Source organism: Megalops cyprinoides, chromosome 3, assembly GCF_013368585.1.
Source record: "Megalops cyprinoides isolate fMegCyp1 chromosome 3, fMegCyp1.pri, whole genome shotgun sequence".
NCBI lineage: Eukaryota > Metazoa > Chordata > Actinopteri > Elopiformes > Megalopidae > Megalops > Megalops cyprinoides.
In genome coordinates, this window is record NC_050585.1 from 15667311 (window position 1) to 15682034 (window position 14724).

The 14724-nt window shown below is 36.8% G+C and overlaps 1 protein-coding gene across 4 annotated transcripts in view; it reads right to left on the reverse strand.

The window, feature by feature from the left end:
- Positions 1–726: 726 nt before the first annotated feature.
- The window catches only part of LOC118774287 (beta-arrestin-1), a 39357-nt gene continuing 25359 nt past the window's right edge, over positions 727–14724 (reverse strand). For 3 of the 4 annotated variants that reach the window (XM_036523529.1, XM_036523528.1, XM_036523527.1), the window contains 14 exons: positions 13126–13186; positions 12510–12554; positions 11885–12081; positions 11428–11487; positions 10736–10803; positions 9170–9305; positions 8660–8744; positions 8494–8566; positions 8114–8251; positions 7892–7975; positions 6848–6871; positions 5425–5495; positions 5031–5082; positions 727–4048 (listed from right to left, as the gene is read on the reverse strand). In XM_036523529.1, the coding sequence (XP_036379422.1) occupies positions 3937–4048; positions 5031–5082; positions 5425–5495; positions 6848–6871; positions 7892–7975; positions 8114–8251; positions 8494–8566; positions 8660–8744; positions 9170–9305; positions 10736–10803; positions 11428–11487; positions 11885–12081; positions 12510–12554; positions 13126–13186 (1206 nt within the window). In that variant the 3' untranslated portion in view covers positions 727–3936. The remainder of the gene's footprint in view (positions 4049–5030; positions 5083–5424; positions 5496–6847; positions 6872–7891; positions 7976–8113; positions 8252–8493; positions 8567–8659; positions 8745–9169; positions 9306–10735; positions 10804–11427; positions 11488–11884; positions 12082–12509; positions 12555–13125; positions 13187–14724) is intronic. The other variant, XM_036523530.1, reaches the window with a different exon arrangement.

Here is a 14724-nt window from a genome sequence, read left to right on the forward strand (position 1 = left end):
GACATTACTAACACCATAAAGAGATCTCCTTCTCTCCTCTTCAGGTAGATTGCTGAAGATTGGGTTCTAATAACCAGGCACATTGATCAATCCTCTTCATTTCAGAGCAAAGCCAAGGAAAGTGAACTGTTCTGTGAATGCTTCATTTCTTACAGCAAATAGTGGGTACTACTTGCTGTCAAGAGATGATGATGATGAAGCTGCTCCGTTTCAACAGGGTTCTAATAATTAGCTGCCCTGATGCATCCCATTCAGGGCAAAGCTAAGCTGAGGGTTATCAAAGAACCCACTGAATGATAACAACAGCAAGCAAGGCTTTCATGTGTTGTGGGTGATATCAATAAAGCTTTTAAAAAGTCTTCCACTTAGTTCTAAGTAACCAGAGGTGAAAGCCTGTCTTTGCAAAATGACAACATGCCTTGTGCTCTGTAAGAGACAAAGAGTTTGGTTTGATATATCTATCTATATCTTGATATATCTATCTATAATTTTAGACAACAGTTACAGACGTATTTCAGCTGTCTTTCCAAATGGGCATTATACAGATCCTTCCATCGGATTTATTTTCATACATATTCCTTCATAAAACAGATTTTTTCCATGTCTATGTGCATATAACACGAAATCATAAGTGAATGAAAATAAGATGTACAACCCATTATATAAACTATAACATTTTTATTAAGACTTGACAGAATAGTTAAACATCAACAGGTACGACCCAGGAATAAAGGGAACAAACAGCGAGATTTTGAACATCATACAGAGATCGGTTTACAAAAATACGTGTGCAGATTTAGAAAGGATAGAAACCACATCTCGTTTAAATTATACTAACCTTCTTTTTGGGTACAGTAAATGCAAATCGGCAACAAACAATGCAATAAATAAGGTATTCCCCTCACTGAATTTCCTCTAAATTTGAATTAGTTCAAATATTAGTGTTATTTTATTTCATGGCCAGCTGTGACTGTGGAATAATGTAATTTACTACAAATGCTTTGCTTTATTGTTTTGTTGTCAGCACAACTTTGACAGCACAGCAGGGCACTACAAAAACTGCAGCACTAGCTGAAAGTGTTCAGAAAGCAAGTAAAGGTGTTTGGCCCACAATGATATAGGCACATTTCCTCCAGCCTGATTTTGTTTTGGAAACTCAATAGGTCAGAATATAATTTCACATGAATTCTAGAGTGTGAATACGAAAGAATTTAACACACATTCTGAACACATGTATTTTCTGATTTAACATGGATAAAAAAAAACAAGTAAAAATGGATTTTAATAACAAATCTGAAAAAAATTATTACACTTTGCATGTGGGAACAGGAGGGCCTGACAACAGCAGGTGGGTGTTAACCTACTGAGACAGAAATAGAGTGGAAAATGAAATGGGAATGCATGTTTAATAGCTGCATGCTTGGGAGCAAAATCATTTATAAATTCCCCTGCATTAAAAGTATGCAAATTCAAAATAATAATGAAAACATGCATGTGTTAAGATGAATTATTACTAATGCATTGTAACATTTTAAGTTGTTTTTATGTGTTGTTTATATGTCACATAGCCTCTTCGTTGCCTCACTGCATTCTGACAGCAAAGGAAATGGGAGAGTTATTTAGAGATGTTTTTCACTCCATTACTAGCCTACAGATGGCCAGAGGTGCAAATGCAATAACCAGCACTCAAAAAATGAGCCTTTCATTACGAAAATGTTCATTTTCCCCAAGTCATAATGTGATTGGTTGCAACAATCCCAGAGCTGTGCTTTTACCATTGTGTTGACTAAGACCAAACACATATTTACATCCTAAGTTAGCCTGCCACGTCGGTTACTAATGTGATGTATTGAGCACTTAAATACAATATATCGCACACCTGCATGTCAAACAATGTCAGCTGCATTGCACATTGAAATCCCTCTAGCAGGGAAAAAGGAACTACAACCTTCTTTTTCTTAGCCGTAACTGAAATAGTTTGAAGGTATTGTGCTCTAATCTAAATGTAAATGTTGTGCTGGGTGTCTTCAGTGCAGCAAGAGTTTGTTATTTCAGTCACCATATGTGCACAGTGACTGCAATACATGAGCAGGGACAGTTATTTTTACATTTCAACCCTACTTACTATTGGAGAACACAATCCAAATTTAAAATTTAAAGGCATCATTGAGATACTGAACTTAGGTACGACATTACCCAAATATAGCCTTGTACCTTACATGGCAAATCTTGTGATTTTTAACATTTTCATGATAAGTTAGTTTTGTTAAAAAATACTGCAATTAAGATCTAACACATGGAATGGAATGGATTTTGTTACTGTGCAGCCTATAAAATGTTATGGGTTTCCTCTGCTACTGCTTTCCTAAATGCAATCCAGCAAGCCTGAGTCACAAACAATTCTCTTTTAAATGATACGCTTTGTATAGCCAGACTTTAAAAAATTATGACATTAACAATAATGATGAGGATGATAATGATGATGATGATGGAGATGATGATGATGATGATGATGGAGATGATTAGTATTATTATGAAATCATTTTTAAGTGGTCTTTTATTTGTAGAGCTTATCAGTATCTCTTTTTCATCCTCTCTCTCCTCTCACACTATGAGGTCAATAAATTAACAATTAAAACAATGAGGTATAAATAGAACAAACATATTGACATATCCCCTTCAAAGATGGATCAAACTGGATAACACAGTAAATACCTTTATACCTTTATACTGACCCAGAAATAAATACTAAATAGTTTAAACAAAGCAAAGAACAGCTGCTCCAATCTATCAGGTACTGTAGCTCTCCTCACACTATAATGCTTGTTAAGAAAGAAGTAAATCGGTTTTACAGATCATAAAAATAATTTTTGTCTTCAAAAGGTATTATGTAACTCTTTAAATATTGACATGTACCATTAACCGGAAAAATCAAGGCCACTCTTTCATATAAATCCTAACTCATCTGCAAGATACAGCCAGTGAAAGTTCCGCTTCCATCTTCTTTTAATACTGCTACAAAGTGAGGCTTGCCTATACATGCACATAGTGTCACAGGCAAGAAATTGTGTTACAACCACATATAGTTTATCCCTGCTAATGTCCACTTCTACTCTGAAAGGGAATGGACAACGTACAGTGCCAAACACCAAGACTGACATGATGTGTAGAGTGTCTGTGAGAAAAAGGCTGTTGTCATCATTTGGGTTTGTCAAAAGCAAAAGGCTTTTTATAGTAAGCACTCTTTACATTTTTCGGTTGATAAAAAAAAATATGTTCATCCTGACACCTAAATGTCAAAGGTAATTTGTGTTAATTTTTTGGAGATGACATTGGCTGAAAGTATGATATAAACATTGGTTATGATGGTCACTGGATATAAAGGCTGGGGTTTGAAAAATGCTGTTAAACAATCTCATTATTTAATTTAAGTCTGTGAAGGCAAAACATAATCCTATCTGACTAAATGTCAACAAAAGCCTTTATCCAAAATACACTCATGCCCTCAGCATTTCCTCTCATAGATAACATTCACATAGTATACAAAAAAAGTCATGAAATTGAATTTGGCAGTATTTCTGTTAACTGTTCCAGTTCCTTTGAGTGGAAACATACACAGCAAGTCATCAAAGGCATGCTACGACTGGAAATTGAATCTGCCATGAGGATTCTTTTTTTTTCTTGGCTTCCACTGCCCTAGATTTCTTCATGTCTAACCAGTGATCCGCCTCCACACTTAAAGATAACTTCTCTACCGCTGAAAACTAGGTTTAGTTTTTCTTTGTATTTTACATTTTTTTGTGTTGAGCGAACGACAAACGCAAACACGGACAGAACGATGTCACCATTGTGATTTGTTAAAGGGTCTCCCAGCCTCTGGCTTTCTCACAGGCCCCTGACAGCGTCACAACAACAGAACACAGTGGGGCCATGCCTTTATCTGTCATTCAGCTTGGGCGAGTTGGCACCTTCGTCATCCTCATCCTTGTCGTCCTTTGCCCCTTTGAGCCTCTGTCGTGCAAAGTCCTCGAAGATGATGTCATCATCGCTAAGGGGAAAAGAAAGGATTATATGTATGTGTTTAGCTAATGCGTTGTGCTCCTTTAACTTAATGGGTTGCAGAGAATGTGAGGCACATGCTATTTGAATGTTAAAGGGCATTTCAAATATTTAAATTACTGTCATTTTGGTATAAGTGATGTATTTTTTTATTTGAATATTATTAATATATAGTATGTTAATTATATTTGAAATATATTTTTGGGCAGAATAACCTATTTCTCAATATCATTCAATATATTTTATTTTAGGGTGGGGCTCATAATCATGCTAACAAATGTGCCACCATTATCTCACACACTAAAGATGCCCTATTCTGAATGTAAGCTGCAATATGAATTTTTTTTAATGGCAAAAGTGTTTCTATCAATGTGTTTGTCCTGACTTATGACATGTACATGTGAAGTATGCTGAGAGTGAGATATCATTTCTTTGTGCTGAAATGATTTGCAAGCATCACAGACACAGGCCAAGCAATGGACATAGACATGCACACTGAACTGAACTGAACGAATGATGAGTAAATCAGGGTAATGGCAGGATTTGCAGTGATGTCATAAGAACTGAGAGAAGAAAATAAGAAGTATGGCAAGAAAGTGAAAATGGTCCTAGTTTGAGTACTTATTGTGTGACTGTGTGTAATTTTATCTGTGGCTATTATTGTGGGTCAGCCCAAAGAGGGCCTAACCCTTTATTATGCTCTGGTATGGGGGCATGCCTTGCTACCTCATAATTTGGAGGACAGCACATGTGCTATAATATAAATACAGCAAGGCCTACTGTGAAAAGGAGTACAGTCTAAATGGAAGACACAGGATTAATTATTTATACTTGCATGCATCTGCTTTTAATGTGCATGCAAGAAGATGGATTGGAAAAAAAAATAAATTGAAGCAGACATTGAAGCATGCAGTAATGTTGGCCCGTACAACACGGGACACACAGACCCAGGCTATGATTGGTTTGCTTACTTTGCATCGAATACTATCAGATTCGTATCAAGGGGTGCGTCATTTTCTGGAACTGAGACAGAAACGAAGAGCAATACTGGTGACACATTACAAAATAACTGAGAATACAAATAAGCTATTGATCATTAGCATTTGTAGTATAGTCCTCACAAAAGACATAATCTCCTTTTTTACTCTTACAAAGGTATACTATTATATACTATTTTATTGCTAATATAATATATTGCTTATATAAAATGAAGATGTATAACTCTGTAAGGTGTTGTTGCTATTCCTTGTTGTCTACAACTACACACAAACATGTGGGGGAAAATGTTCATTACTCAGTAACACACCCATTTAAAGCCTATGTTGGTTATCCTGCAAAAACAAAACAATAAAAAACAGGACATACCGTCTCTGTAATATGACTCCTCAATGGGTTTAGGATGCATTAAGGTGAAGGGAAGCTCAACTGCAACATCACTGGAAATGAAACGGAGGTACATGCATTCAGTACAATGTCCTTTTTGTTAAAGCTGATGTCATAGCAGAGGCACTGAAGGCAATACATAGGTACGTAAGTCAAAATAAATATGGTGACAAAGCGTTCCAACATGCATTAAAAAATGTTGCGAGCAAGGGCCAGGTTCTGTGTTTCATTATGATGTCGTATTTGGCTTCCTGATGTTGGTAGCAGAGTATCCAACATGGATGCCCTCTCTACATCCCAATGCAAAGAATTTTCTTTTACACTACTGGTCGTATTATTGATGTCACAATTGACATCGACCAGTAGTGATTCCCAAAACACAGACCAATGGCTGCATAACTCCATGCTAACTCCAAGCAGTTCTTTAACTTGGGTCAGATGTGGTTGGACAGACTTTATAATGAAGGGGTTTTGTTTTATGTGGATGATGCAACCCGTTAGCGTACATATTGACCTCTGTTAAAGAAATTTCTTGGAGACATGACAACTTGATAATTATGTGATTTTCAAAATTATTTATTTTTCTGTCTTGCGGATAAATGTTGTCTCCATATCCTTCTATTGAAGAACTCATAGATGTACAAAAGAAGATTTGGAGTGTATGATTTGTAGGGTGCTAGGGTGATGAAGCTGCCTTGTCATGGTAAATTAGAACTACAACTTCACTAACCACTCACAACTGATAACTGCTGCTAAACAAGTAGTGTATCAATATCAGTCATATAGAATCCTGCCCCTGAATGTACATGTGAGACCAACAGACATTGTCAGTGTGTTAAGTGATGTATCCCATACGCCATTCTTTTCAAAAACAAAAAAAAATTTCTAACAGCTTCATGCAAAATGTGTAAGCATAAAGTATTTTGCAGTTGCATCCTTTGACGTGAAATTGCTGTAACAATCCACAATCCAAGAAAAGGATTTTTAAGAAATTTGGCAGTGGCATGCAAGTGTTTTTTTTTAAGTATGCAGTATCATCCACCCAAGGTATCATGCATTCAAATATCACTAGCTGAATTTACCACAATTATTTTATATGTATAAATATATAAGTACTAGCTTTCAATGAGTATTGAATGTTCCGTGGAAAAATTGAACAACTATAAGAAGATGAAATCCAGCGACATGGTTTGGCTGGATGTAACAAGCCAACATCGAGCTGTTAGCCTTTACAAGGTTTTAGAAATGACTGGTACTGTATGTGCAGTGTCACTGGGTTTCATGTTTTTAGAGTGGAACATTCTGCGCCCCTTAAGCAGTGATGTCAAACTTTGTCACAACTAATTCACCCTCAGACATGAGCAATTGGCATGCAATATGTGGTAACACAAAGCAGAAAGGTTACCTCGAAGCAAGGTCTCCCAAGAGTCTGAAATCATTGAAACATTGTAATGTATTACTTCAAATATGTATAACTATTTAATCTACAATCAACAAAGTAAGCAAGAAGAGGATGACAGAGTGTTGTGTAAGGCATGAAAAAATTAACAACTGTGAGTGAGAGGGTAATGACAATATAAGACCAGAGTAATTATTTTGTTAGTCTTTTGTTGCTTTTGCTTCTCATGATAAGGTTTACTAATCTTAATTTTTTTTGCCAATATCATACAAAAAAGCCAAAATAATACTGTACATCCATTTTAAAAGGAGTGTACAACAATGTCCATGCCCTTCAGAAAGTCACATGAAAAACAGAGGTGGTACTTTGGCCATTTTAAAACAAGTTTTAAACGATAGAGTATGGTGAAAAAATTAATTGTTTTGATTCCATACGCATTAAAATATCTAGCTGAGTTCCAGCACTGCACACATCCCTCTACTCTGTGGGAAGTTTGCAAATTCTGGAAGGTCAATGGCAGACCTTATTTTGCAGAATGGCCTTCTTTCTGCCCCCTTCCAAATGTAAGATCACACCTGCAGGCACAACCTTTAAGATGTTTTTGACTGAGCACAACAATCCACACGGTTATATCCTGAACTCACTCAGAGGTGCAAAAATAAAAGTAACAAAAATAACAGCTTGTGGCTACAGTGCTCAGGTTTTGCATGTGCAAGGGGGGGTCTACTGAAGCCATCCTGTGCTGAGCAGGTGGGGGGGGGGGTTGTCATTTTGTGATTCTAAGTCAGTGTACATTCTGAATCTAGAATGTTCCAGTTTGAACATCTTTACATTTTTGGCTCTGTTTATGACACGGGCAGAAGGACGCTGGTAAAGTAACCTAGTTCTTGGATTTAGGACACTAAGACACAGATATTTTGAGGTAAGAGTCTTTGCATGACATCGAAACGGTATGAATGAAGCCTCTTATTTTCCATTCTACCATTTCAAACCAAGTCTGAAATTGTTCAATTTATGCTTAACATTTCAAGAACATTTTTAAATGCATACCCGCCCCGAGACACGACCAACTTCACTTTAACTTTGTAAGAGACGATAATTCCCAGGATCTCTTTGTTGGCTCCTTCTCTTAACCTGTAAAAGACCAAAGAGCACTTTATGTACGGCACTTCGGATTTGCAAAAGAGCTTTCTTATTCTTAAGTGTGTTTATGAAGTGGAACATGTGTTTTTCTTACCAGCTGCTGAGGTCAGCTACTTAACACATACTCACAATGTACTGGAGGCCAAATTTGTGTCCTCGTGTTTGAGCTTCCCATCTAATGCCAAGCCCCGTTTCTCCCGGTTGTTGGCGAGGAAAGGAGTGAGGGTGTATACTTTGCAAAATGTGGCACTGGGAGCAACTATATCACTGCAAGAAAAAAAAAACTTTTTTTTTTACCAGTTTTAATAAATCACTTTTCACAACAAATCCTCAAAGTAATGTGACTCTGAAAAAGGTCTGGAAAATAATAATGTGAAGAGCTCAGATATTGAGTGTGTGACACATTGATGTCATTACTGTCATTGCACACTCATGTGCATCTAAAAATAAAAGCCAGTATCATGGTGCTCAATTAACACAACAGCATAATCACTTTGTATTAAACTTACTCAGATTCCTCTGTTGCCACTGGACACTTGTACTGCGCAGTGTTAAAAAGGCAAATATCTGCATATTGGCGAACTGGTTGGACAAACAAAATATAAGTTTTCAGTTTAAAGTGAAGTCTAAAGCACACTGAAATACCTAAAGACCAAGCTGTACTGTGGTAGTTACCTGAGATTTTCATCTTTTTCACAGTCTTATTCGTGTTGTTGGTGACATGGACATTTACATTGATTGGCTCTCCGTGGTAGTAAATCTAGAATACAAGGTGAGGACGTAATCATAACCAATCAATCATGCTCCATTTGCCTTCATATCTTATGAAACACATTAGTGCAGTGCAAACAGAGCTAAAAGGTTTAACACAAAGGTAATAACATTGTACTCCCAATTACTTACAAATGTAAAACTGCAATGAATACAAGAAAATATTAATCACAAAAAGCAAGGGGTGGGGCTCTTTGTTGCTCAATTAATTGAAGTTTTGCTCTTCACACTAAACAAATGAAAGCAACATAGATGTCTGAATATTACACCTCTATGCATTAATGTCTGGTAACAGATACTGGCAAAAGGCAATGTTATCTGATGTTAAATACTGTTCTTAAAAGAAGGGAAGCTACTTAATCTGAAATGCCCAAGAAATTACAGCAGCATTTCCAAAACAATATTTGTTTTCACCTCTTTGTCCAGTGAGGCCTCCAGGTGCAGGGGTTTGTCAGACATGAGAAACTGCCTTGTGGTTTCTGCCATAGGCTGGGGGCCTGGCTTCTCTGGGGCGTACTGGACTTTCCTAATTACAAGGCGCACAGAATTCCTGTGTGTGGAAGACAAGGAAACAAATCCAGGAATGGCATCACACCACAGAGTCTATAGCTTATTATCTATCTGACCTGAACTCTTTAAAATCTATTCCTACTGACTACAAAACTAAACAAAATCATGGTGTATATGAGCACTGCACATGCTTAGTAATTTTATTTATTTCTTTATTTATTTTTTGCAATGTGCTGTGATACTATAAATGGAGCAAGCCACTAAACAGCCCTTCACAAAATATAGTGCAGAAGCTAGAGAATTTGTTTTATGACTCATTTGTTTGTATTCCCTGTCTGATTATGAAAATAATCAATGTGATCCTTTTATTGCTAAGTTAATAAAGAAATCAATCACTATACTCAAATTACACAGTGAACATTAGCACCTTGCAGCCACTCTGAGGAAGGAATGATTGTTCCTTTGTTGGTTCTTCATGTTTCTCTAACGCAAACAGGTAGGCTGTAACCCCTAATCCAACAGTTTAGAGTCATGAATATTTCTGAAAAAATACAAATTGCTTTGCAATTTCAGCCTATTGGAAATACGTCCTTATGACCTTCTTATACCAAATAAGTCACCTTTATAGCTGTCCTTTTCACTGATCCCTGTCAGATTGCTATCGATAAATTTCACTGTGGGAAAAATGTAAAGAAAGCAGAACAGGTAGAGTATGCTGTATCGAGTTGAACCACTTAATACAACAATAATATATTCTAAAGCACAAAGTACAAACTAACTGATTGCCAGGAGCAATCGTCCTGATTGAGGCATGCATTGAATCATGATGTTGAAATATAAAAAGTGCATTGAGTGTACAAGGACTCATTGTGTAGTCAAACTAATGTTGCAGCTGCTCACATGGAAGACATTATTGGAAGATGCCATTGTCTCTTAATTTGAACCACATGCCTTCTCATGACCATCACATCAAATCAACTTTTAACTACACCATCAGACAAGCACAAGTAGCGATAAATCCCTATACAAGGCTTATCTGAATTCTGATTCTTTATGATACATTTACTTGTGTGCTTTAGCTACATATTTCTTTCTGACTCACTGTGCTGCATAGGATATTGAAGGTTTCTGGAAATATGTGTTTTCTTGTTTTCACATAGATTATAGGACCGTACAAACAATGCTGGTAAATGATGCACTGTTTCAGCCTAATAATGCATTGCAGTATTTGCTTAGCAGATGCTGTTATTCAGAGGAACATAGATTATATATTACATGCTACTCTGTTTGTATAGCTGGATGTTCACTAATGTGTTGTTAGGTGGCTTGATTAAGGGTACAACAGCGCTGCCTCACCTGGGAAATCAAAGTAGACTTTGGGATACAGTCAGAAGTGCTTAACACTACACCACAATCTTGCCCCTGCACATTTTACTGAACTCAATCTGGGCATATCATTGCATCGCTGACCTTTTGTGGATTTTTTCTTCAACATTTTCAGCACAGAAAGCCTTCACTTCAAAGTCAACACCACAGGCCTTAAGGAAGAAAAGAGCACAACATATACATCTATTGGTCATATCAAATAAAATTTGATCAATGTTTTGGTGCAGCAGTATATCTTGCAAACCAGGCATCTTGTGACAAATAAATTCAAGCAATACCTTTTATTTTTGATTATGCACAATATGCTGTCAAGAAATTATCTCATTATTAATTTTTTTTCTTTTCCATCATCATGGTGCTTTCTATAAAACTGTAGTGAAACTATGGATTAATATTTTGTACATGCAACAAAAAATAAGATTGATGGGGCACTAAGGACTGTAACATTGCAGTTAAACCCCTTTTGGAACCATGTCTGTAAAATATAGTTTTCCAACTTTAAAAAAAACAGGGTGAATGCAACCTTTATCACAATATTCCAGTATTAATGGCAAAATTCTGAGTGAATTATCTTTTGATCTTGAGATGATGAACCCCCAAACATAAGCTCCCAACCTCCAATAAAGTTTCACAAATAATTTTTATGATGAGCCACTCTACAGTTTACACATCAATGCTTTCATTACTGTTATTGCATCAGTGTTTTATCACACCATGCAAGCAGTTCACATTGTACATTTACAATGTTTGCAGTGTCAGAGCTTCATTCGGCTCACCTTCCCAGTGTCCTCTGGTCCTGGCTGTAAGGTTACTGAACAGGGTAGATTCGGAGGAATCTGAGGAAAGAAGTTCAAAAGATGCATTATGCCACCCTGCAGAAAGTACTTCTTCTTACTGATATCATGTCATGCTCTTTCTACAATGATGCAATCACAACATCCTTACGTACTGGGAGCTTGAGCTACAAAGAAAATAGGTGTTTCTTGTGATTCAATCAAGTATTTGTGAACAGCCTTTAAGGTTTGTGTTGATAAACATAGTTTTTGGCAAGGTGTTCATTCTGTCACTGATATAACACTACTAAGCTGTTTGCTTTTATAGATCGAAGGAGGTGTAAGCAAGATATCTGCATGATTTCCAACACATTACCACAAGAGCATCCATCTTGGGATACATTGCACAACAGTTAAATTCTGTCTCCCATAAACAGACAGATGAAAGAAAGAGCTTTACTTCAAAGGTGAAAGGGTATGCATGTTCCCCAAGCTTTTTAATCAGGCGCTCTTGAAGACGGGTTAAGGGCTTTTTTTCTTCAGGCACTGGTGGGAAGGCCTGGATGTTGGCCACAAAGAGGTCTTTTCGAAACGTCAAGCCCAAAACGTCCAGGTCCTCTCGTCCATAGCGGAAGGCGCATGTCAGCGTCACAAAAACTGAGGATTGAGGAAATGAGAGTAAAGAATGAGCTGTGTACACTAGATAGAAGCTTTATCTGACATTATTAAGATGCAAAATGCAACTTTCAGAATGATAACTATGTCAGGTCTTTGTTTCACAACTCTGTTTCTATGGTATTTGTTACAAGCTGATGGCTGTGATGTTAAATGGCCTTGAGCTGAATCTTAATTACTGCATTTCAAATGAATTTTCAATATTTTATGACTTCTGTGAAAGATCCATTGTATGCTTTGGGGCAGACGTTGAGCATGATGAATTCCTAAATGTAGCACCTAGCACCTGTAGTAACCTGAATGATTATAATATTACTTACCACTTCTGTCAAACGAAGTTCTGTAAACTGTCTGTCTGAAAAGTACAAAGCTGAGCTAGGACATTGGCTCAGACTCAAAACTGCCCTCACCTTTTCTTTCCTTCAGGTAGTCTGGATCAATCAATACCACACCATCTGGAAGGCAATGAGAAGAGAGTGTCATGTATCCAGTCAGTCAGCATGACCTATGACTGTTGGCTTTGTGGTTAGGCCTTCTCAATCTAATGGAAAGCTAATTTTCAACTTAACTGTAAGCAATGAATTTAACAAATCCATACCTTTTTGGTTTCTAACAAATTTTTTTTCATTAATTCCAGTGACAGCCAAATGCACAATAATGTAAGCTACTGCACTGCTGTAAACTTGAAGGGTAACACTTAACATTCTTACTCAAAATTCTACTTATTTCATTCACTTTGATGGAAATATAAATTTTGCATAATTGTACACTTGACAAAGTGAATCATATATTCATATAACGTTACAAATAAAAATCCTGATATAATAATATAATATTATAATAATAATTCATACATCACAGTAAGCAGTAAAGAGAAGTACACTATGATACAGTGTATACATTTCAGAAGTGTCACTGGGGCAAATCAATTCACAAATCAATCAACCACCACTAAATATTATATTCATCAGATGAGCAGAAATCCAAAGAACAGTGTGGTTATCTGAATTTACAGTAAGAGCTTACCAACAGGTTCCACAAGGTCCACATGGTCAACAAAGTCCCTCTTCCCGAGATAGACAGTAAGCTGCAGATATAAAAGACATTGCATGAGTAAATGGTCAAACTGAAAAATGACAACAGCTTTGATAGCTCATAACACCCCATAACATTGGTATTTTACAGATACTCTTGTCATGTTTTTGTAAGTAAACACCATTGGAAGAATGTAGTATGTATGATGAACCACTCTTTGCAACACCCTTTGCAATCTGAATCTTGTGAAATGTTTTTTTTTTTTTGCTATTTCTGTTACTGCCTAATGGAAAAAATTGTTCTATCTGCTTATATGTGATATTGTTTTGCAAAAGAGGCATGGATTCTTACAACATCAACAGCTTGTGGAGCAAATGGCTGTGAAGACGCACAGTATGTGCACAGTCGACGTAGGAGTTTGCATTTCTGAGGATATTATTGACACCATGTGACACAATAATATCCTGACATATCCTGCTCGCTTCAGTGGGAGAGGTGAAATTATTTATCTCCATACCCCTCCATGCCTCAGAGACACACCTCTTAATTAACTATTCCCCATTTTTGCCTGCATTCCATCTCTGCATTGCCAAAGGGACCTCAGTGAGCTGGCTAAACAGATCTGACTGCAGCATCCTCGAGATGACTCATACCCGACTGTTTCATATTCTCCACACGATCGCTCCCTCCTCAAGGACTAGCGCTTCATGCTACCCCCGTTACTGAACAATATTTCAGCTTGCAGTCATGGAAACTGTAACGTGTTGAAGCAAGACCATTTGAGGCACACTGGTGTCAAACCGCTTGATGCTCAGATTTTGCTTTGATCACTAAGCCTACTGTATGTCCTCGGAGGGCTTAATCCCAGGTGTCAGTTCTGCTGCAGCTTGTCAAAGCCTCTTTTCCTAGATATGGGGTGTTTCAGTGGATCCGGTCATTTGAAAGTGCAGTGTCGTTTTTCTTTGCTTACTCCGCTATCATGGCAAGAAATGTCTGTTTCAGTTTTTACATTTCAGCATTTACTGCATGTTACAGATCAATTTTAAGTGGCCTTGACTGATGATAAATATTTTTGATGACTCTGATATATTGAAAGGACAGAATTGGGTGTGTTTTCAAAACACAACAGGAAACACAATGCAGTTTAATAAAAACATTTCCTGATGTAATATCTGAGTGAAAATTCTCTGATGTTGAATGCACATTTTTGCTTTTTTGTGCGCACAAAAACAGCAAAAAAAAAGATTACTATGTTGGATTAAAAATCCATTGTGGAGAAATGCACTAATAAATAATGTATAACTTGATTTCAGTGCCTATAGATTCAAGGTAACCTAATTCATTTGTGGGTGATGTGACGTGCAAGTGTTCAGTATTTAACATGGATACTGTGACTAAGAAATGTTAATTAATATTTTGTCTGAGCTATTTTTTCCTTGCTAAATATAGAGTCACCTCATTGATTTGCACAGCTTGTAGTTTACCCTTTTCATTTTATCCAAGCTAAAAGCCACATGAATATATTATTAAATATAGGTTTTAAATTTGTAGCTAAAATGAAAATTCCATACCCACCCCCCTTTTTACCTT